At 35.6% G+C, this 24,155-nt stretch overlaps 5 protein-coding genes and 1 pseudogene across 5 annotated transcripts in view; 4 read left to right on the forward strand and 2 right to left on the reverse strand.

Annotated features, from left to right (window-relative positions):
- Positions 1-15,383, forward strand: part of LOC132064949 (B3 domain-containing protein At4g34400-like) — a 28,680-nt gene extending 13,297 nt beyond the window's left edge. Inside the window, exon 6 of the mRNA XM_059458125.1 lies at positions 14,963-15,383. Within this exon, the coding sequence (XP_059314108.1) occupies positions 14,963-15,130 (168 nt within the window). The 3' untranslated portion in view covers positions 15,131-15,383. The remainder of the gene's footprint in view (positions 1-14,962) is intronic.
- On the forward strand, positions 10,024-12,029 carry LOC132063055 (uncharacterized; annotated as a pseudogene).
- LOC132064951 (uncharacterized) lies at positions 14,143-14,953 on the forward strand. The gene is made up of 2 exons (XM_059458127.1): positions 14,143-14,343; positions 14,732-14,953. Exons 1-2 carry the CDS (start codon positions 14,155-14,157, stop codon positions 14,843-14,845), a joined length of 303 nt encoding a protein of 100 aa, XP_059314110.1. The 5' UTR covers positions 14,143-14,154; the 3' UTR covers positions 14,846-14,953.
- Positions 15,384-17,740: 2,357 nt separating the features above from the next.
- Positions 17,741-18,510, forward strand: LOC132064954 (uncharacterized). The gene is made up of 2 exons (XM_059458131.1): positions 17,741-17,895; positions 17,983-18,510. The coding sequence occupies exon 2, from the start codon at positions 18,001-18,003 to the stop codon at positions 18,370-18,372; it is 372 nt and encodes a 123-aa protein (XP_059314114.1). The 5' UTR covers positions 17,741-17,895; positions 17,983-18,000; the 3' UTR covers positions 18,373-18,510.
- Positions 18,350-21,067, reverse strand: LOC132064953 (uncharacterized). The gene has a single exon (XM_059458129.1). It carries the CDS (start codon positions 20,313-20,315, stop codon positions 19,041-19,043), a length of 1,275 nt encoding a protein of 424 aa, XP_059314112.1. The 5' UTR covers positions 20,316-21,067; the 3' UTR covers positions 18,350-19,040.
- Positions 21,068-21,203: 136 nt separating this feature from the next.
- LOC132064952 (pentatricopeptide repeat-containing protein At2g15630, mitochondrial) lies at positions 21,204-23,929 on the reverse strand. The gene has a single exon (XM_059458128.1). It carries the CDS (start codon positions 23,858-23,860, stop codon positions 21,980-21,982), a length of 1,881 nt encoding a protein of 626 aa, XP_059314111.1. The 5' UTR covers positions 23,861-23,929; the 3' UTR covers positions 21,204-21,979.
- Between the last annotated feature and the right edge of the window lie 226 nt (positions 23,930-24,155).

Raw genomic sequence — 24,155 nt, forward strand, 5'->3', positions numbered from 1 at the left:
AATGCAGGTGTCGCATGACGGGTTCCGGACGACAAGGCGCTGTGTGGCACAGAGGCGACCCAGCGACTAGACGAGGCACCCGAGCTCGGCGAGAAGAAGATGTTATAGATATACCAGTAGCAGCCCAGTTGAGGGAGTTACAGTTTCAATACCACCAGAGTTGTTGGTCAAGATGGTATCAGAGCCACTCCTGTGTCAGCCTGTTGATGGTTGTCCAGAATTCAATCGAGTTTAGGCAAATCTGGGTAGGCGGGGCAAACCTCAGTGCTGAGTCAAGGCAAATCTCATGCGGTGGGGAAAATCTCAGCGAGGACGCTGACTCCACAAGAGGGGGTGTATGTGACACCCAAACTTAGGAGGAAAGTCCCACATTGGCAAAACACAAGACAGATGCTGGGTATACAAATAAGCATACCTTACCTCCTAGTGACGCGTTTTAAAGCCGTGCGGGCCTAGGCCTAAAGCGGACAATATCACTAGAGGGATGGTACATTACGGATGGTATCGAGCCACTCTCGTAATCGGCTTTGTGCGAGTTTAGCAAATCCGGGTAGGCGGGACAAACACAATCTTGAGTCTAAAAAATCCCATGCGGTAAGGCAAACCTCAGTGAGGATGCTGAGTCCAGCCTTGTACTGAGTTTAGGCAAATCCCGAGTAGGCGGGGTGTTATAGCCCGTATATTGTACGTTTGGAAATTCCAAGGTCGTCGTGGAAAGTTAAGGGCGAGACCATTTTCAAAAATTATTTTAATGGACGAGTTGTTATAAATATTATTTATGACTATTATTAGTATGTAAATATTGTGAAAGGTTAAGGGCAAAAAGAGAAATTCGTAAAAGGAGTCGTGGAAATAGTGCGGAAGGCTAGGGGCAACATGGTAATATTAAAGAAAGTCGAGGGGCAAAACGGTAATTTCACAAGGTGTTCAAGAAGATTCAAGAGAAGGGCCATGTGTTCATATTTCTTCTAGTGAAAGCCATGCAAAAATGCACATGCAAAAATATGGAAAAAAGATGACAAAGTGAGAAAATTCTAGAAAATAAAAGAAAGGGAAAAGAAAAGAAAAATCTAGAGAGGGGGCATGTGCCCCTCACATGCTTGCAAGGCTATATATATATACAAAGGGTGGTCATCTTTTTAAATTAAGAGAGTGGAAGAAAAAGAGAGAGCAAAGAAAGAACAAAAAAAAAAAAAAAGAGAAAGAGAGGGGTGTTCGGCCATGGAGGCCGAACTTGGACCAAGAGAGAGGATCAAGAGAAAAATATTTCCTCCTAGTTATTCTACCTAATGGAAGGTCCTCTACAACATGGGGTGAGTGTTGAATCAAGAAGAAGGCTCTTTGATGTCATATACAAACTTTAACCAAGAGAGAAGTTGAATGGAAAAGGTAAGAACCAATTTCCTTTTAAGTGTTATGAATGTTTGGTGTATGTATAGGTTGAAGAAATGGATGAAACATATGAAAATATGTGTGTTGCATGTTGGCCGAATATATGTGTTGAGTTGGAGTGAAGTGATGAATTAATATCATTTAGTAATTTGATTGTTGAGTTATGGATATAGTTGTAGTCGTGTATTGTGTTGCATGGATTGGTAGTGGTGATGTGTGGTGTTGCATGGGAAGAATGGATTGATCCTATGTAGAATGTTGTTTGTTGTCGTAATTTATGAAAAGATGAGAATTTAAGAAAATATGCACGTAGTACATGTAGCATGTTGGTTGTTATTGAAATGCCAAGAAATAAGTGAAAAATTCATGGAAGTATGTAAAAAGTGTGTGGTGGCCGTGTGGCCCTTGTTTGGTGTAAGAGAAAATGAATCAATTCTATTTGACATTTTGATTGTAGGGTTGTTGTTGTATTGTAAAGGGATGGATGAAAATGTATAAAAACATGTAAGAAGTGATTATGGTCGAAATGGGTGCTTTGGTAAGTTAGTGTCAATTAATGTAATTCGACATTCTAGATGTTGTCGTTATGGATTATGTGGCGTTGAATGAAGAATGTAGTTGAAGTTAATGGATATAGATAATAATGAAATGTATGGTTGTTGTTAAATTTGAAGGTTTCGGGTGAAGTGTATGCCGATTGATTCGACGGAATATTATGCGAATTGAATTGAATTGAAAATTGAAGTGTTGCTAGAATAATTGTGGCATTGTTGTTGGTTTGGCCGGGTTGAATTCCCGGATTGTTGTTGATTAAAAATTTGGCCGAGTTAGAATCTCGGGGTTGGTATATTTACGGAGGGAAGTCTTTGCCGAAATTAGCGAGAATATAAGTGAATTTATTTGAAAAGTTGGAACAAGTGAGAAACAATGGATTAAATGATTATGTGAATTCTTTTGTATGTAGATTGACAAGTTTGGACAAATAAGCATAACTAGTTGGTCGCGGCACGGTATGTAAGGCTTACCCTTTATTCCTTTTATGTCTTAGTACTACTAGGCTATGACCGTGTCTCGGGAAATTTCACTCTTAGAATCCGAGCTTAAGTATGTACTTTGTTCGTTCCTTAAGATCTACTCTTTGATGGGACCAAAATAAGACTTTCATGTTTTCAAAAGATTGAATTTCAAAGGTCTTATAAAGACTTTTGACTACAAAAGTCCCGAACTTCAAACGTCCGTAACTTTTGCATACGAGCTCGAATGCCCCAAAACATATTAGGTAAGTTTATGAGACATAACTTTCCCCTAACTATCATAGTCGGGGTCGGAACCCGTCCGTGGGGCCCGCGGCTCTTCTATGCTACCCTTAATGACTTTTGAGAAAAACTTTGTACTATTTTCGTCTTGACTTCCGCATATGGATTTCTTACTTATTTGATAACTTATGATTATGATTTTATGCATTTGGTTGCTCACGACTCTGCTCGTGCTTATGGTGGTTACCTCGTTCGCCGAGTCCCGGGCCGGTTATGCTCGTGCGCATGACATGATAAATTAGGGTGTGATCTTTGTGTTACGGTTCCGCAAGGCTCCTCTCTAGAGGGCGGGTTCCCGTTTGGTGTGATCTTTACGTGTTATGGCGTTATGGCTGGCTATGTTGTGTTACGGGGATATGTCGGGTTACGGAGATATGAAATCTTCGGTGTGATGCGTGGCGTGGCGCCAACGACGGGCGGCGACACCGATTACAGAGCCTATGCATGATTTGCATTTTAACTATACATTTTGATACTTTGCATATTACATCTACTTACCGTACTTTGTTCCTATGGTTACGTATTTACGCTTACATACTCGGTACATATTCGTGCGCCGGCCACATGTTCGGGGGTCGCGTTTCATGCCACGCGGTACACGCGGTGATCGGGAGACTCGCAAATTGGCGAGCTCCACCTTTCTCGGAGTGCCGCCGAGTCCGGTATTCATATGTTGTGCTTTCGATTTGTGTTAGAGACTTTGCGGACGAGTCGTGGGTTCCGAATGTCGGCTCGTAAGCGGCTTCATTTGTCCACAAATTTTGTTCGGTACGAGTCCGAGATACGTATGCACGAAGCGCGCCCGTTTGCTATGGTGGCTAAATGGCCTATATGTTCGTATCTGTATGTACGTTCGGGCGATGTACATTCCGCCCTTTGCTTACGGATTTGATGTGATATGTTTGATATGTTCGATACACGGGCCGCCTAAGACGACGTCTGTTCTCAGTTCTTTTGAAAATCCTTCTGTGTGTTCCATGTGATCTGATTTGGAAATTAGAAAAGAATATGTATGAAGTCAGAGTCCGAGGGTTCGCTCGACCCCGTACATGGGGTCGGGTGCCCATCACACCCTAATAAGGTTGGGGTGTGACACGGGGCAAACTTCAGTGCTGAGTCTAGGAAAATCCCATAGGTGGGGCAAACCACAGTGAAGATGCTAAATCCATAAGAAGGGGTGTATGTGACACCCCAGTTTAGGAGGAAAGTCCACATCAGTATAACACAGAAGAGGTGCTGGGTGTATAAGTAAGCATGTCTTACCTCCTAGTGATGCGTCTTAAAGCCGTGTGGGTCTAGGCCCAAAACGGATAATATCACTAGCGCGCTGGGCTATTACATCGAGAGAGGGATGTCGGCCCCTCTCAGAACGAAGAAGGGTGGGTTCCAACGAGGATTGCGCCAACCAAAGACTCTGAGAGTGAGAGTTGACATCAATCTCACGCCTTGTCATCAGATAATAAAGTTGATTTTGCCCTGAACAACGAAATAGGGGTGACTTCACATTGTTTCTTGACATGCCTATCTCTGTTGCACAATTCAAACAATTTCGGATTTACCTCAAATAAAAAATGAAAAAACCCTTAATTTGTGGCTAAATCAAGTAGCTTTGGTTCAAATACTGTTTTGTCTGAAGAAATTCATGTAATATGTACACATTATCAATTTATAACGCAGTAGTCAAAAAGACTAAAATTCCGAACCCGTAAACTTCAAATCATGGCTCCACCTTTGAATTATTAATGTCCTGATCATACAAGAAGGATGCAAACCATTTGCTTTTGAATTCACATTTTGTGCACCAGAAACCACAGGATTAAAATATAGGAGGTGGAATAAAAACTAATCTTGTCATTAAATGATTAATTCCAGAAAGCAGACGTTTGAAAAATCTGTACCATTTAGTATAATCAGTCAAGTTAATTAATTTAATTGCTAAATTAGCAAATTGTGTTAATCCTATTGAAGCTATAGTCAAGGCTTTATATAGTCAACTTAGCATTAATTCACTGAAATAAAATAATTGGCAGAGGAAATGGTGAGAATGGAAAACACTGGAGCTAATAGCAGCAATAGAGATGATAGCCCTTGCTTCTACAAGGTTATTTTTTTATCCTGATCAAGATGAAGAACTGGTAATGTTGAACCTTTATTACGAATTACTATTAATCTTCTTTTGTTTTTACATCTATTATTCATAAATTTAAATTGTTCGAGAGAACACTTTCATTTGTTTAGTTTAGATCCAAATCGACAACATGCTTTCTCGTACCAGCTTGATCTTACTCATGAATTCCACATGTGTGAATATCTTTGCTAGCGGGTGGTAACCTAACTCCACTTAAATTGTTAAGAGTTAACTCTTATTAATGTTAATTTTAGATCTACAAATCTTATCGAGAGTGAGCACTTTCATTTTTTTTTTTTTAGATCTACAAATCTTATCAAGAGTGAGAACTTTCATTTTTTTTTTTTTAGGTCTACAAATCTCATTCATGAATTTAAATTGTTAAAGAGATCACTTTCTAAATTGTTAGAGAGAACACTTTCACTTATTTATTTTAGATCCAGACAACTTGCTCCTTCTCAGGCTTATTTTGGTGTTACTCATGAATTACAGATGTGTAAATATCTTTGTTGATGGTCGGTAACGTGACTCCATTTAGATCTACAAATCTTATCTAGAGTGAGCACTTTCATTTATTTTAGATCTACAATTTATTCATAAATCTAAGTTTTTAGAGAGAACGCTTTCATTTATTTATTTTAGATCCAAACAACGTGCTCCTTCCGGGCGGGTGGTAACTTGAACTCTGCTTAAATCGTTAAGAGTTAACTCTTATTAATATTAATTTTAGATCTACAAATGTTATCGAGAGTGAGCAGTTTCATTTATTTCTTTTAGATCTACAAACATTGTTCATAAATGTAAATTGTCATAGGGTAAACACTTTTATTTACTTATTTTAGATCCATATAACATGCTCTTCACGTGCTTGTTTGGTCTCACTCATGAGTTACACGTTTGCATATCTTTGTTGACGAGTAGTAGGGGTGTACAAAGTAAACCGACAAACCGCACCAAACCGATAAACCGAGTCAAACCGAGAAAAAAACCCGACTAGTGGTTTGGTTTGACTTGATTTGGTGTTGAAAAGAAAAACCCGACCATAATTGGTTTGGTTTGGTTTTAGCTAAAAAAAGTCAAACCGAACCAAACCAACCCGACATTACATGTATTCAATTTTAAACATATTTTATACATAAAAATATTTATTTGTAATGTAATTTATAAATATTTCTTAAATTTTTCGTAGTTTTTAATCTATTATCATATTATTCAAGCTTGAATTTAGAATTTTGAATGTCAATAAGTTTTATATCCTATGGATGTGAGTAACTCATAGAAAGTCCAAACCAAAACCAACTCAACACTAATTAATACTAACAAAAGAAATTCAATTTACCACTAGGAATGACAATAATGTTGGATAGCTATTATTTAGTTTTGCATAATTGGTTTAGAGAGTGAAAATACATAACTTACATAACTTAAGTTTTTTTTCTTGTCATGTAATTAATACTTATTACTTATTAGCCGTACTTATTTTAACATGACTTAGTATATTTAGATTATGATCATTTTCTTTATGGCTTATTAATTAGCAATATTTATTTTAACCAATTTTATTATCTTTTGTTGAATATTTTAATACAATGTCATCACTCTTCTCACATTTTTTGTTATTTTGTTATGAAACACCTTAATTATATAGTTGTATCTTACTAGGACTAAAGAAATATTTGAAGTAAAAGTTATATGTTTTTTTCAAGACTATTTCGAAAAAAATCCGAGAAAACCGAATAACCCGAGAAAACCCGAGGTTGAAAAACCCGAATTTTATTGGTTTGGTTTGGTGTATAAATTTAAAAACCCGAAGCAATTGATTTGGTTTGGTGTTTAAAAAATCCAAACCAACCCGATCCATGTACACCCCTAACGAGTAGTGATGAAACTTGAACTCAACTTAAATCTTCAAGAGAACTTGAACTCAACTTAAATTTTCAAGAGTTAACTCTTTTATTTGTTAATTTGAGATCTACAAATATATACCATCTAGAGAGTAAACACTTCCATTTATTTCTTTTAGATCTAAAAATCTTGTTCATAAATTTCAATTGTTATAGATTAAACAATTTAATTTATTGATTTTATAAATCCAGGACCACGTGACTCCTCACGTGCTTGTTTGTTCTTACTCATCGATTACACAAGTACAAGTATCTTTAATGACGAGTGGTGGTGAAACTTGAACTAATACTTAAATCGGTAAAAGTTAACTCTTTTACTCTTAACTTTAGATTTACAAATCTTATCAAATAATATCTAGAGAGCAAACACTTATTCATTATTTTGACTGTCATTTAATTCTTTTAAATCTATGATCTATTTCACAAATATAAATTGTTAGAGAGTAAACACTTGTCATTTATTTATTTAGATCTAGGCGTCTAGCCAACGTGCTCCCCACGTGCTTGTTTGATCTTACTCATGTATTGCACTTGCCAATATCTTTGTTGATGGGTAGAGTTGAAACTTGAACTCAACTCTTTTGTTTATTAATTTAACATCTACAAATCTTATCAAATATTATCTAGAGAGTGAGCACTTTCATTAATTTCTTTTGGATCTACATACATCTTATTCATACTTGAACTCAACTTTAGAGTCAACTCTTTTGTTAATATTAATTTTACATCTACAAATCTTATCAAATATTATCTAGGGAGCGAGCACTTTCATTAATTTCTTTTGGATCTACATACATCTTATTCAAAAATTTAAATTGTTAGAGAACACACACTTTAATTTATTTATTTTAGATTCATAAAATGTGTTCGTCACGTGCTTGGCTGAACTCACCCATGGATTACACATGTGTAAATATCTTTATTGACAGGTGCAACTTGAAAGTGAAATTTGAACTCCACTTAAACCGTAAAGAGTGAACTCTTTTATTTGTTAATTTAAAATAGATCTACAAGTCTTATAAAAAAAAACTATCAAGAGAGATTGACACTTTCATTTATTTCTTTTAGATCTACATCGGGCTCCTCACGTGCTGCCGTGCATGTTTGATTCTATTTTCTTGGTTTAAGCGTGTGCACATATTTTATTGATGGGGAAAGGTGAAGCTTGAACTCAACTTGACATGCTCTCCAACGTGTAGCCTAGTTGTGTTCTCACATTAAACATGTGGAAATATATAACATAAAAAATCAGTTTCGAGAAAAATTTAACTGTTATAGTGAGGTACTAATAATAAAGCACAAGTCTTTTAAGAGATTTTAAGCACTTGAAAGTTGAAATAAATGGAAAATTGATGAATGAAAAAAAAAAAAAAAAAAAAAAGCCAAAGAAAAATTATTTAGTTACCTCATTTAAAATAGCATGTCTCTTTTTAATGTTTTGTTATTTTGTCGAAAATATAGTTTACATCGCCATAAAGAATCAGCTGCCCCATAAAAGGAGATTATAATATAGTTTGTCCATGTCTTACTAAAGGAAAAAAAAAATAAGGATAAGAAATTGCCCTTGACCAGTACCGGTAAAACGTCAACTTGTAAGTAGAGGATTTAAGTTATATACAATTATGCATATTTTTATTTTAATTAATAATTGTTGTATCAGGTGGATTAAATGTACTGATTACTATTTTCATATTTATTATGCACAGTTACCCACGTAGTTATCTTTGTAGCTGACTTAATAACGTACAATATCAGTGAATAGAAGAATTCATTAATTGTAATATATGAACGAGACAATATGGTTAGCTTAGAATCTTGATGTCCATTTTAGGTTTAGTTTAGAATCTTGATGTCTAGTTTAGGTTTATTTTAGAATCTTGTAGTTTAGGTTTAGCTTAGAATCTTGTAGTTTAGGTTTAGCTTAGAATCTTGATGTCTAGTTTAGGTTTATTTTAGAATCTTGTAGTTTAGGTTTAGTTTAGAATCTTTTAGGTGACCTAATAGTATACAATGTCAGTAGAGTTTCTAGATGGTTTGAAACTATGTACTCCACCTATAAGATGGTGATTCTCAAAGGAAGAGGCGGAATGGGATTTTCAGTTTATGGGTTTGGACCACAATTTTATTTTACTTAATGGGTTTTTGGGTAGATTATTTATACATATTAAATGAACTTTTAGATACAAATACACGGTTTGAGCCAAAATTACTGGATTATGCCGAACCTGTAACTGGAATAGTGGCTCTGCCCCTGCTTGGAGGTGGATCCTAAATTAAAAGTCAGGCTTCTTAGAGTAGTTGTGTAATCCTTCGTTAAGTTACTTTGAATTGTGTACCTCTACCTTTTTTTACCAAAGCAATGAATGGATAATCTGTGGTTGATAAAAAAGAAGAAACTAGGGTAGTTTATACTTGTGGCATCATTTCAGACGTTGGTACTTCAAAATCTAGAGCAAATCGGCTATATTTTACACTGCCGATACTCGTTGGATTCTTGAGATTGTCAGCCATCGCCTTTTAGTCTCCTGGCTCGTGCTTATTTTGTTAAGTTTGCTTTTCTGCTTGCTGGTACATTTTAAAATGCTTATGTTTTTAAATTCTGGCTTTTATTTTTATTGTAATGTTTCTAAGTTTTAGTGTGTTTTATGTGACTATCTCATGTTTAATTTGTGTGATCTCCTTTCTTTGGTAGTAACATTAATTAATAAAGGTAACTATTTCTGTCCAGTTTACTCCATTTTCCGTGCGTATTTTGATGGTATAAATAAGTTTTCATCTGGTGGAATGAAGAATTGTATTCTTCGTGATTAGTTGGAATACGTCTCTATTAATAGTAAAGCCTGCATTATACTAAAATGTGAGGCCTCTGGATTTTTTGAACTCTCAAGGTCCATGGGTGCTTAAACACTCTCCCTTGCGATACTCTCTTTCCTCTATTTTCTGTTTCTCTTATGAAAACATAACCAGTGATGCACCTTGTTGCTTCCCTTCTCTCTTCAGATCACTTCATTTTGAATCTGCCCGTGTTTTCTTGACACCTCTTTTATTTCTGCATTATAGGATGTACTATGAATTTCTTGGGGGAAAGTTTCAGAATTTTCCTTTCAGTAGTATTCAGTTTGCATATTGTGCAAATCTCTTGAAAATGTACCTATCAAAAAAAATCTCTTGAAAATGGATGTAAAGGAGGCCTTTAGTAGATGAAAAACTTAAGTTCCTATTAATATAACAATAGCTTTAATAGCAATTCTTCACTGGTTGGTCATTATTTTTCTTTTTATTGATGGTGGTTTCGCCTACGTACAAAGTTTATCCAAAATCGCCAATTGCAAGTTCTATCTTTACTTTGCTTGAGGCTGCATCACGTTTTTGGCAAGGTAAGAGCCAGATTTTACTAGAATTAAATCTGCTTTAATTAGAAGTTGAAGATTTTATGAATAAACTCCTAATCATTTCTCTTCAACAACAGCACATAAATGCCTTCTTGTTCCTCCTTTCACCTTTTTTTTTAGGTGTTTGAATTTAGCTGATATTTTTAAACCTTCTATTGATGATTTATATTTGCCTATACGTTGAGAAAATTAGCGATGCCGCTCGCTGCTTTCCTCCTCTCCTCGGTTGTTTGTTTCAGGAATTTTTTTTCCCTGACTTTCCTCAAGACTCTCTCTGAGCTTATGTCACTATGTTTTTGTATAAAGCCTAATTTTTCGTATATTTAATATTCTTGCGCTTAATACTTATGTCATTAAACTAATGATTCACCTTTTCCTCTGTAAACTCCTTCGTATCTCAATATGTTCATAGTCATGCAACACAACTCATCATAATCTGCAGAATATACCAGCTGACTTTGTCCGAGAGTATATGAGACCTTATACCTAATTGAACTTCAAGATTCTGATGGAAATTAGTGGAATGTTTGTTGCATCAGGAGGAAAATGCAGATGTTTTTAAGCAAAGGATGGTTGGAAGTTATTAGGGATAATGGTTTAGTGGTAGGAGATGCTTGTGTCTTTGAGTTGATCAAGGACCTTCATGCCGGTGAAATTATGCTGAAGGCGCACATATTTCGCTCTAGGGTGGATGAAAATTCGACAAATTTACAGAGTGGTAGCATATTTGAACCAACATTGTTTATCAGTAAAAACTGTATACAGAGAGATGCATTGGACCAGTATCTTCATATAGTACCACTCGCAAGACAGGTTAGTTTGTTTTACCAACAGAAAATTTTAAGCTCAAAAACTTACTGCTTCACAACTGATAGCTAATTTGATGGATTACAGATACAAAGAATTCATTGACCGCCCAGCAATGGGAGAAATATGTAGGGCATGGAAGCCCTTATAATCATCGCAAAAGAGGACTACCGTGGGCTGCAGAAGTGAACAGGGCAACTAATGCTGCCAAAATGTTAAAATTCCAGAAATCCTTACTTCATGATGATTCTTGAAGAATATAACATAATACGGAACTATATTCTGGTGAGCCTTTCTACCTATACATTAAACTAAGGGTTTGTTTGGTATGAAGGAAAATGTTTTCTTGGAAAGTAAGTTGTTTTCTTACTTATTTTCCGTTGCTTGATAGGTAAGTAGCAGATACTGTCACAAAAGCATTTATATAAAACTTAGGCAAGCACAATGAGGGTGGGAGTAGGGGCTAGGGGTGTGTGGGTGGTGGAGGTGGGGGCTATAGAGGGTTGGGGTGGGATGGGTGTGTTGGAGGATGGGGAGAAATGAAATGCCACTTATGGAACTTATTTTCCCTATTTCCACTAGGGAAGTCATTTTCTTCATTTTAAGGACCTTGTTTTCCTAGATAATTCCAAAAATTTTGACCAGCCAAACATGGGAAAATTTAAAACATATTTTCCCCCATACCAAACACACCCTAAAGGTGTAAGTTTTTACGTGTAAACTGCTTTGTATCTCAATATGTTCTTACTCATGTAAACTAATCTCACATTCTTATTGAATCTTGACACATACTTCGCAACTTGTCCTAATCTACAGAATATACCACCTCAATTTGTCCAAGGTTATATGTCAAAGACTTCAGTACCAATTGAACTTCAAAATTTTGATGGCAATAAGCAGAATGCACAATGTGTTAGGAGGAAACGTCTATGTTTCTAAGCAAAGCAAGGATAACTTTTTTTTTAAGGATAATAGTTTACTGGTAGGAGATGCTTGTGTCTTTGAGTTGATCAAGGATATTCAGGCTGATGAACTTATGCTGAAGGTGCATATATTTCGTGCTAAGGTGGAACATAAATTAATAAATTGACATACTTGTAGCTATTTATTGTTTTTCAATAAGTGAGGAAGGTGATCTTTGCTGGATGGTGTTCTTCATTTTTTTCCCCCAATCGGAGCCTTGTAAATCTAGTTGTTGACATGGCCATAGTAGAAATGCAGAGGCTATTTTCTTCATGTTCCTATAGCCTTTTTCGTTTGTGCATTTTTTGCTCCCATGATTTCCGTTGGTTAACAATCAGCTAAAGTTCTCTATTTTTCCTCACTACTCATACAGACTTGACAAAGTTATGCTGCATTGATTGGGAATTGTTTTGTCTCAATTGTGATTCCTTCATAAAATTCTGAACTGCAAACGTGAATGAATGCTAAGTCCTCTCTTTAATTCAGTGGGGTTAGGGGTGTCAGATGAAGGGGTTGAGTTAATAAATACGCGGATCATATTTTCATGGCCTAATTTTGCCACCCTTAAATGGGTGAAAAGCTACTTCGGACGAATCGTTTAAGACCTTAATTCTCATAGAGAAAAACATGTACTCTGTTGTTAGAAGTTAGAAATCTCGAGGTCTCTTTTTTTATTTCGTTATTTATTTATTTCAAATGCTTCATTTTGTTTTACCGGACATTTTCACATTAGAATTTCAAAATTTCAAGTATGACTCATCTAGTACTTTGACTAAAATACATTGTGAAATTATTCCTTTTCATTAATTACTTAGATAAGTAACCACATCAGTTATAATTACTCTAATGGTAACATTTACTTTTTTAATTCGTCTTGTAAGCATTAAAATCAATATTTAGCCAAACTTTTATACAACTTTACTTTATTTTGCTGTTTTATCGACGATAATGACGAAATTATCCTTTTGCTTCTTTAATTATTTTACAAGAGTGTTTCCTCACCAACTTTGGCCACTGACAACTCGCTATTACTACTTACTAACATCAAACTTCTATTACTTGCATCAACTTTTGCATGAAAAAATAATAGTGTTTCCATATTTTGCAATTCTGCAGATACCAACCAATTGAATTGTTCTATCCCAAATGGGGAAAAAAACTCATCATATTTCTCCATGGTTACTATTTCTGCACTTACTGCACGAGCAGAGGAAAAAAGCAAATGCTCTGCTCCATGGTTACATTTTTTTTTTTTTTTTGGGAGATCCGGGCGGATATGGGAAGGGGAAGTAAAGAGAGGAGAAGGCCTTGGTGAGATCTAAATCTGCTAGAATTTAAGTACACAATGAAGTTATAATAATCACTAGGCTGCAACTTTAGAATCACCTATACATTTCTTAAGTGTCCTTTCCCTATTGATTCAAGTATTTGATCTAGGATTTTTGTGAATCCTTTTCTTGAGACTTTTTTAAGCAACACTTTTTGAAGATATGCGCAGTGAATAGGGGGGAAGTAAAAGGAGGAAAATCTCTTGTGAGATGCAAGTAAATTTTAGGCTAGTATTTTATATAGAGGCTGCTTTTATGATTCTGATTTGATGTTGTCTAAATTCTTGTAAAAATGGAGCTTTTTTTAAAAAATAAAATAAAAATTCAGATGATCCCCACAGCTTATATGGATTACAAGAATGGTATGTTACCTAGGAAGGTTTCTCTTAGGGATCAGTTTGGAAATATGTGGCCTATAGGAGTGGTCAAAATAGGAAAATATTTCTATTTTCCAATATGGATGGGAGAAATTCATTGAGGAGAACAAAGTAGAGTTTGGAGACTTTTTAGTCTTTGACTATGATGGAAAAGGTGTATTTGAAAAGGTGTATTTGACTTCAAATTACTTGGAACCACTTGTTGTGAAAAGAATGGATATGGAGGTTTAAAATTGGCTGGGAAGGAGGAGGAAAAGGAAGAAATGAATGTTGAGCATCAAAAGAGTGTTGTAGAGCCAAAATGGAAGTTGTCCAGGGTGAGGACTACATGGTAGAAGAAGAAGAAGAGGGCGAGGAGTATGAAGAAGCAGACGACAAAATTGAGGTGGAAGAAGAAAATGAAAGGGAAATAACAATATGCAAAAAACAAGAGTCATGTTCAAAAGGCAAATGCGTGGAAAAAGAAGAAGATGATGATGAAGAAACTGAGGAGAAAGTGGAAGAGAAGACTGAAAAGGCGCAGATTTTTCGGAAGAAGAAGAAGATAATGAAGATGAGGAGGAAGAAGAGAATGAAAGGGCAAGCATATCCAAGAGAAAGGCACCACGTTCAAAACACAGATTTGCAGAAGAGGAAAATGATGGTGGAGAGGAGGAATGTGACGAAGAAACTGAGGAAGAGGAAGAAAAGAATGAAAGGGCAGGCACATTCTAGAAAAGTGCACCACGTCCAAAAGGTAAACACAAATTAAAGATCTTTAAATCTACTGCTTTGTTTACTTTACATGCAATTCAACTCTTTTCCTAGTTAGTATGTTACTGCAATAATGACATAATTTTACATTTGGACATGCTCTTTTAGTAATAGAAATTTCATGAAACGTTCAAGACCGCAAATTCTAAGGGCTGGAAAAAAGTTCAGTTGTTTGGTTCGCTGATAAACCCCTCTTTCTGTTAGTTTTTGGAACTTCAGAGAAGAATAAAGTTAAATCTCATTTTCGTGACGCTTCTAATATGTTTATAAAGTCTTCTTTCTTTCTTAAAGTCCATGTTCAATAAGGAGTATCTCTGAATTTCCCTTAGATTTCTGTTTGTGAACCTGAGCAGTTAACTTTCTTGATTTAGGTGGATGCGAAAGAGCCACTGATCGCAAGGGGAGAGATCGCTATGACCATTATGGTACAGATATATTCAGAAGTGGACGCGCAGTTCAGCCAATCCTTAATCCTTACTTTATAGCAAAAATACAAGGAAAAGGGAGAAACCAACTGGTAATCAAAAGCCTTATATATCTATTCTAGTGAATGATTTTATAGTTAGAATTCTCATTTAACAAGTCTCTTTTCCTAATTACAGTTCGTTCCGATTGATGTGGTGAGAGACTACAAACTTGAAGTCCCTCCAACAATGACCATTTGCGACTCTAATGGCAGCAGATTTGAGACAAAACTCAAGAAATGGAAGGACGGTAGAATATGGCTACATGGAGGATGGCGCAATTTATGCAGATGGAACCTTGTGTAGAAAAACGATTGGTGTATCTGTGAATTTGTGAGAGGGAAAGGCAAAAAAGGGCTTTATTTGCAAGTTCAAGTTCTCCATGAAGGAGCAAGTTCCAACCCCAACAAGAAGTACAAGAAATAGTTTACTGCTACTTAATTTAGCATTTAATTCTTATGGCCTTAAAGTGTTGTTATAAGTTGACAAATTTTTGAAGAGTAAGTACTGTTGTTTGTTGACAATAATTGAAGACTGTTCTAGTTTGTTTTAGTAGTTCTAACAAGGGCAATTGGCGCGAATGCCCTTCAAATGCGCTGGTCTTTAATTTTTGCAGAAGAGGAAATATTTGATGGTGGAGATAATAAGAAAAAAGAATTTACTATCCCTACCCATAACATATAAAAATCTAAAGAGGAAGAAAAGAATGAAAAACCTATCCATCATTTCAACAACAAACCTTTCAATCGTTCCATCGTTCCAACATTTCAGGAGAAATCTCCATTGATTTTTTCTTTGCTACAACATCAAAAAGATAAAATATATAATATATAGCGTTTCAATTGAATGTAATTCAACTCAATTTCATGCTTTATTAAGTTTAGATTTGTTAATATTTGAAAATAACAACAAATCATCTTCTATGAACTAGTTAGAGATTCAACATGTCATAATTTTACTCAACAACATAGAATTGATCAAATTTATTGCTTTGGACATTAGTTTATACTCCATTTGATTAGTAATAGAAGACTTGAAATTATAGTAACGTTGACAAAAAATAATCGCAAATTCTATGTCGGAGGGCTGGAAAAAAGTTCAGTTGTTTGGTTTCATTTTCAAAGCAAAATAAAAAAAATACTATTAAGTTAGTTTTTGGAACTTCAGAGAAAAGAACAAAGTTAAATCTCATTTTCGTGACACTTTCATTTTTATGAAAGCAAAATAAAAATTTACTTTGTTAAGAACTAGAAAAGTATGTTCAATAAGGAGTATCTCTGAATTTCTTTTAGATTTCATTTTCATAAGCAAAATAAAAAATTACCAAGTGAGCAGTTAACTTTCTTGATTTAGGTGGATTTTCATGAAAGAGCCACTGATGTTAAGGGGAGAGATATGCTATGACCATTATGGTACAGATATATTCAGAAAAATAAAAAAGTACACAAGTTAAGATTTAGACAAGTCTGTCCGGAGCAGTTCAGTTCTCTTTACAAAAAACAAAGTCCTTAATCCTTTTCATTTTCATAAGCAAAAAAAAATACACAAGTGTACAAGGAAAAAGGAGAAAAAAATTACAACTGGTAATCAAAAGCATTATATATCTAAAAAATCTAGTGAATGATTTTATAGTTAGAATTCTCATTTTAACAAGTCTCTTTCATTTTTCATAACCAAAACAAAAAAATACAGTTCGTTAAGATTGATGTGGTGAGAGACTACAAACTTGAAGTCCCTGCAACAATGACCATTTTTCATAACCAAAACAACACCAAAAACACATAAGATTGCATAAAAATCAAAATTATTAACAAGACACCATAAAACCAAGCACACATGGAATTAACTTAATTCAGAATGAAGTTATGGCTAACTTTATGGAGGATGGCGCAAAAATTTATGCAGATGGAACAAACACATTGTTCAGAAAAACGATTATTAAATAAAAAAAAGCAGCAACTGTGAATTTGTGATTCAACAAAGAGAAAAAAAACGCATATCAAAATCAACTAAAACATATTACGACATTCATAATTCTTCAAAAAACATATATAGGAGCAAAGTTCCAAAAATCATACCAATAACAAGACATTATCATTTTAAATAAAAAAGGATCAATTAAATATAAAAAGCGATGAAGACAAAGATATTAATTCAACAAATAACAATTTAACATAAAAACAAATATTGAAACGAGCAAAAGATTAAAGTGTTGTTATAAGTTGACAAATTTTTGAAAAAAAAAAAAAAGGGGGCAAATACTAAAAAGTTTTTGTTGACAATAATTGAAGACTGTTCTAGTTTGTTTTAGTAGTTCTATTGTTTTAGTAGTTCTAACAATTGCTAAGCCAATTGACTGGCGTTAAGACTTGACTAGTTTGTTAAGTATTGTTGCTTGAATGCTTGTTATAATACAGGCATTTAAGACCTATAGTTTATATTTATAAGTGATTACTGTGGCAATTAAGCCAATTGATTGGCGTTAAGACCGAAGTCTTGTTTTATTTACATTTGAATGTTCATTATCTGGTCTACTTCTGTTTGAAATACTCAGGTGGGCAAAGTTTGATCTAAATGCTTATATATCGTTTGTGAGTCGTCTATACTCATCGCATTGTTCTTCAATTTTGGATATATCTTCATAACAATCTTGCTCTGAAATTTTATTTAAACCCTTTGTTGAATCTTTATTTTATAAAGAGAAATACATTCATAAATCTAGGAAAAAATATCTCCCATTCAATTTTTTTGGAATCAGTAGTACTATATTTTGTTAGTATTTCTTTTTAAAGAAAATAAAGGGACAAAGAAGTCAATTATGCTGCTTCTTTATCTAAATTGGGACAAGAGGACCGTGGCCCACTCAATTTCCAGGCCAGTTTTACAAGTTGATGATCAGCTATTGAGCTATAAGATGCCTCATCCAATTTTCTTTGTCAGCCAACCATCTCAACGCTCCCCTTATCCATTGCTCTCATAATCACCTCACAAAAAAGAATATCCCATGTTCACCCTTTTATTATCTCTCTACTTTGGCAAACTTAGAGCACTCCACAAGCCATCACAAACAGGTAAAAACCCAATCTTTTTGGTTCTTTCTTATCCAAAATTTTGTATAAAACTTGTTACAACTTCAATTTTTTATTTTTTTTGTATAGGTTGGTGGTCAGAAAACAATGGCAACAATGACAACATTCTCTGCAGCAACAATAAGTTCACCAGCCATTATAGGCACAGGGGGGAAATCTTCCCAGAAAAGAACCAAAGTGAAGTACATTAGTGGATTGAACTCATTTGGAGGCCTAAAGGCAAATAACTATGTTGCCTCATTAGGCCTCCCTGTTTGCACTGAACAATCTTTTGCAAAGATTGTTAGCTCATTGAAAACTGGACCATCACAAGCTAAAGGTGGAGCTTTGTCTGCTTCTTGCAATGCTGCTCTTGAGATTTTCAGGATTGCTTCCGTTATTAATGGCTTGGTTCTTGTTGGAGTTGCTGTTGGATTCGTACTTCTCCGAATTGAAGCTAGTGTTGAAGAAGCTGAATGAAACTTTGGTCTGTTAACATTCTCTTTTTCCTGCATCAAGATTCAGTTGCTGTTTAATTCTCTGTTTTCATGTAGAATTGATTTGTTTTGATATATATATATGTTAAACTAATAAAATACCATGAGTTTCCCCTAGAAACTTTTACCCTCTTAATGTACAATCATTATCTTCTTTTTAAGTGTTATCTATGTCTGACAAGATTTTAGCCAATGGGGCTACGGACCATATTCAGAATACCATATATCTAGCTTACTCACTCATTATAAGAATGGAATTGAATCCCAAAATGGAATTGAATCCCCCTGTTATAGGATGAAACTCTACTTTTACTTCAAAGATTGAGGAAAATTGGACAAATCATTTTTGAAAGGTTCATCAAATTGCAAGTAGGCGGGGGTTTTAATTTGGCTGCGTGTCACAAAACTGATGAAAAATCAGATATTATATAGTTTTTGGTTGCTTGACAGGTATAAGAAGCTGCAATTATACATCTTTATATATATATATATATATGGCATAAAGCTGTATGTAATCCAAAGTTACAACAAGGTAACAAGTTATTCTAATAAACATCTTGTATCACTTCACAGTTCACATTATTAATTCTAATACTCCACAGAAAGCTAGTAGTAAACTTGGTCTATGATGAGAAACTTATAAGCATTCTTCTAAGTTTGGCTTTTGGGAAGATCCCATCTTTTATGCCAAAAGATAGATACTCTTGGTCGTTGACAGCCAGCTATTTCCTCGACAGTTAAAGGAAGCCATATATATCTGGACTCACGCAAATCATCTGGATTCCAGCGATCTGCCATGAAAATAAATGAACCAGGAGAAATGGGGAGCACGTATGTGCTCTGAGCAAAGAATGTGGTGACTCGAAAAACTTTGTTTGCACCTATACATGGGTTGCCTATAGTCTCCCATGGTCCCATAATTGATTCAGCCACATGAGCCAGTGCCTCATTTGGTGCCCAACCACTGCACCCTGATGTGATCATGTAGTAAGTTCCCCGATGCTTGAACAAAGCCGGGGCCTCCCTGTACTGCCCCACTAGAACCCTTGACATAACATTAGTAACATCCACATAATCTTGATCAAGGAGACCAATATGAAGCTCTCTGTTGTGAACGGAAGAGTAGATTACATATGCCTTCCCATCATCATCTTTGAACAAAGTCATATCCCTGCTTTCAAAATCATGAGGCCTTTTACTATATAGATATCGAAAAGGACCAGTAGGGGAATTGCTTATAGCAATGCCAACGGACGCTTTAGTATAATTTGCATCATCAATGTGCATCCACATTACATATTTACCTGTCTTCTCATTATGGATCACTTTAGGCCTCTCTAACACTTTAGACTTATGAAGGTCATGAGCCTCATTATGTTCATCAGCGGCTAGTACAATGCCCTCGTTCTTCCAAGTCCACAAATCCTTAGAAGAGTAGCACCCAACTCCAATGACGTCTACCCGAGCTACATTTTTGCCAGGAGCTCGATAAGTAGGACCATTCTTGTACTCGCCATACCAATAGTACATTCTTGATCTTTCATCATAAAGAATTCCACCACCATGAGCTTGAATGGGGTGTCCATCAGTATCTAGCCAAATTCTCCCAGGGTAATAGTAAAAGCTGTCATCTTTAGTATTCTTTCTAGGGTCTATACTAGTTCTCTTGTCAGGAAAGAAATTGTGCCTGAGTTTAGAAGACTTATCAAGAAATTCATCAATTAGCATGTTGGCTTCTGAGGATTGGCTTCCTCTTGGCTGAGGTATTTGGATCTGCTCCAACTCTTCATATTCTACTTGGATCTGCACTCCTTGAATACCTTTGTAACTACCCAAAGATGAGAAATGGAGCAAAATAAAGAACCCCACCAAGCTACAAATTAACAAATGGTATGAGCATCTGCCTCTTGAGGAAAATCTAGTCATGGTCAGAAATATCAGAGTTGTTCTGTCAGAATAATCTTTACTCTTTACATGGAGCTCATTTCAGGCCCAAAAAAAAAAAAAAAGGGAACCCATTGGAGTAAAAATGGGGTAAAAGAAGAGAAATTTTTTATAGTATTTCCTGGATCTCGAGGCAAAAACAACTTGAACCTTAAGATTCTATTGATTGTGCTATCTTCATGCCCTGTGTACAGCCTTTTTCTTTATTGAGCTTCCTCTTGCCATTGTCTTTGTTAGTTTCTGCTCGAGTTGGTTCAATATCAAATGAAGGGACACTTGGACCTGTCAGTTGGAAAAAGAATACATCAAAACGGGATTCTTGCTAGGTATTTGGCCACTTTCGATGCCTTTATGACCTTTTTTTGGGATTCATTTGCTTTTTTCTTAAGATAAAGTTTGGCCAAAAACCAACTCTGACTTTCTGGAGTAAGGTCGTACACCGGACAAGACCAACTTGCCGTTAATGTTTGTTTATTCTATCAATGGGCTGTAATAACGCTCAATACAAGAATACTCCACATGGGCTGTCCAAACAAAAAAAGCGTTTACTTAGGCTTCTATTCGTTTGAGACTTGAGAAGTAGTAAGCCAGGCCTACAAATGGAATCCAAGGTTGTCGATAGCAATTATACAAAACAGTTACAAGTATGTTTCTCCTGCATCATGTCGATCCTTTATAATTATGCCACCTTTGCATTCAAGACTCAAAACAGATTTGTGTTTATCTGTAATCTGATGAATGATAAAGTTTTGTTATTGGATGCTAATTGATAAATGTCACAAGGCCACTGCATTGCTGTATTATAAAATTAAAATTAGCAAATTACTTGGACAAAATGACAAAAGTGGAATTTCATCAAAGCAGGAAAAGAGACGCAAAAAAGGATTCATTTATTTAAAGAGAGAATCCTCCTCCTTTTTATATCTCATGCTACAGAGAAATAAAGGTTCCAGGTAACAAATAAAAAGCTGTCTAGTACAAGTCAAAATGAAACTTTTCCACAGCTCTTAGATATACAGTAATGTTCCAACCAATGGTGCAGCTGAAACGCGCGAGATTTTAACCTCACCCAGCACAGCCCACCCTTGAGCAGCTTAAACTGACAGCAACTTCATAGAGTATCAATGAACATATCCGGACTGTTTTGAGAAAACAAGCCAACTATATAAGATGAACTTAGGAAAGTCAAATATTATTGGTCAGACATATCCGAGTATCAGAGATTAGAATATTTGACCATCCTAGTCTCTTTCTGCCCAAAAGCTATGGGAAAATGAACCAATGCGTGTCCGGCTATGTAGCCTGTCATGCCAATCTGATCAGAAAAATGTGAAAATGCAAGCCACTCAGGAAGGATGTGCCATAACAGTGTGAATGTTTCAGTTTCAGCAGGTATTTCAAGCCACACGAGTCCCTTTTTATCCAAAGAATCACCAAGGAGTTGCATTATGGAAATGACAACTGCCATCACGCCCTTGATATTAATACAAATCTCTCCCCTATTTTCCCTTATAAGCATAATTAAGCACAATACACACCATCCTTGCCTTGGAGTCCTTTATCTGTATGTATAAACAAACACCAAGAAAAGATACAGTGAAGAATAGCCTCTAGCTCAGCTGCAAACAGCAAGCTGACAAGATACCTTATGATGGGTCTTTTCTTCCCAAGAAACTGTCAACATCACCAATCCCTTCAATCAAAGCAAGATAAGTGCTATCATCAGGTGTAATACCTTTACTAACCATCTCTTTGAGAAGTTCCTCAGCAAGTACACCTTCCTGCTTTTTGCATAAACCTTGTATGAGAGCATTGTAAGTGAGAAGAGTGGGGTTAAAACCTGCACGTAACATGTCATCACGAACTTTGAATGCATCATCCATGTCACCTCTCCTACTATACCCACTGATTAGAGTGTTATAGCTGATATGATCAGGTTTAATTCCTCTTCCGTTCATCTCTTCAAGAAGATTAACAGCTTCTTCAATTTTACCCTCTGTACAGTACCCTTGCATTAGAGTATTATAGGTAACTTCATCAGGCTGAACATTCATTTTATCCATCTCCTTCAATATATCAAAAGCACGCTCGACGTTACCATTGGCACAGTGACCATCAATAAATGCATTGAACATAATTCGATCTGGAAATATCCCTTTCCGCAATAATTCAACAACCAAATCATCTGCCTCTTTCATCCTATTCCTTTTGCCCAAGACTTTGATAAGTGATGTATAAGTGACAACCGTTGGTTGAAGACCCCTACTCAACATTTCATCATAGAACTTAAATGCCTTCTTTGCATTTCCCTCCCTGCAATAGCCATTGATCAATATGTTATATGTAATACCATCAGGAAGTACTCTCTTCTCCGACATATCTTTCACCAAATCATCAGTTTCCGTCATTCTTCCATCAAGAAACAATGCATGGATCAACAAGTTATAGGTAGCAACACTTGGCACAATGCCAATCTTAACCATCTCATCCCTATAAAAGAACGCCTTTTCTAGATCCCCTCTATTGCAGCATGAATCTATCAGAGTATTGTAAGTCACAGCTGTAGGGATCAACCCGAACGAATTCATTTTCTCTAACAAGGAAGATACCTCATTTTCCCTCCCTTCCTTCGCCAACCCTCTAATTAACGAATTAAACGTATACGAATCAGGCTCAATTCCTTTTCCTATCATTGTCTCAAAAATCTTATTAGCTCCTTCAAAATCCCCCTTCAAACAATAACCATGAATCACAGTATTATACGATATTAAATTCGGCTTAACTCCCAAACACTGCATATATTCAATGAACTCCTTTGCTTTCTTCAACTTTCCTTCTCTACACAAAACATTTATCATTATATTAAACGTACATACAGTTGAATTAATCTTCATCCTAAACATCTCAGCATACACAATCCAGGCCAAATGGGTCCTATTCAATTTCAAAAAAAGACTCAACAAATCATTACAAGTCTCAACCTTTGGCAGAATTCCCTTCTGTCTCATCAAATAAAAACACTTTAACGCGTCGTCGCCTTTCTTTAACTCACAATAAGCCCTTACAAGCAAATCCAACACAATTGAACTCTTTATTTCCAACTTTCCACGAGCACTCAAAAGCCCATCGAAAATCTCATTGTTCGACGCGATACGAGCATTGATCACTTGTTTGAGAAGATGTGTGGCTTGTTTAGGTGAAGGGAGACGAGAGAGTATGGAAATGGCAAGCGAATAACTGGTAATGTCTAAGCAATTGGGGTTGACATTTTCAATGAAAGTGAGTATTTTGTCTGGAGATGAACGGAGGTTTGGAAGAGTGGATGAGATTAAGGTGGGGTTTAGTTTGCCTGTAAGGTGTTTGATGAAATGCCACTGAGAAGAAGTGACTGATTCTTGGAGGACTTGGGCTGTAGTGGGAATTGTAGGACAAGAGGAAGTTTTGGATTTGGAGAGAGTGAGTGTAGAGAAATGAGGGAGTGAGATTGAAGAAAGCTTGGAGCTTTTGAGAGCTTCCACACTTCTCATGTCGCTGATGCCGTCTGTATGACTCTGCCAAGTTTTTTCCTTCCAGTAAAAGATGCTCAACTCTCAGGGCCTTTTGCACACGGTTTCAAATCATGTTTAGGCATGTAATTTGGATATCATCAATTATATTTTTTTATAGATATAAAAATTTCATAAGTTGTAAAAATTATCAAAATATTTTTAATTTTTATACAATTTTACCAAATGAGTAAGTCATAATTCATAACAAAATTAATACGCTACTAAAAGACCTTTTTAAAAAATACAATAATAATTGATCAAACTTTAGTTTAAT

This window comes from Lycium ferocissimum, chromosome 7 (assembly GCF_029784015.1).
Source record: "Lycium ferocissimum isolate CSIRO_LF1 chromosome 7, AGI_CSIRO_Lferr_CH_V1, whole genome shotgun sequence".
In the NCBI taxonomy this organism is placed as follows: Eukaryota; Viridiplantae; Streptophyta; class Magnoliopsida; order Solanales; family Solanaceae; genus Lycium; species Lycium ferocissimum.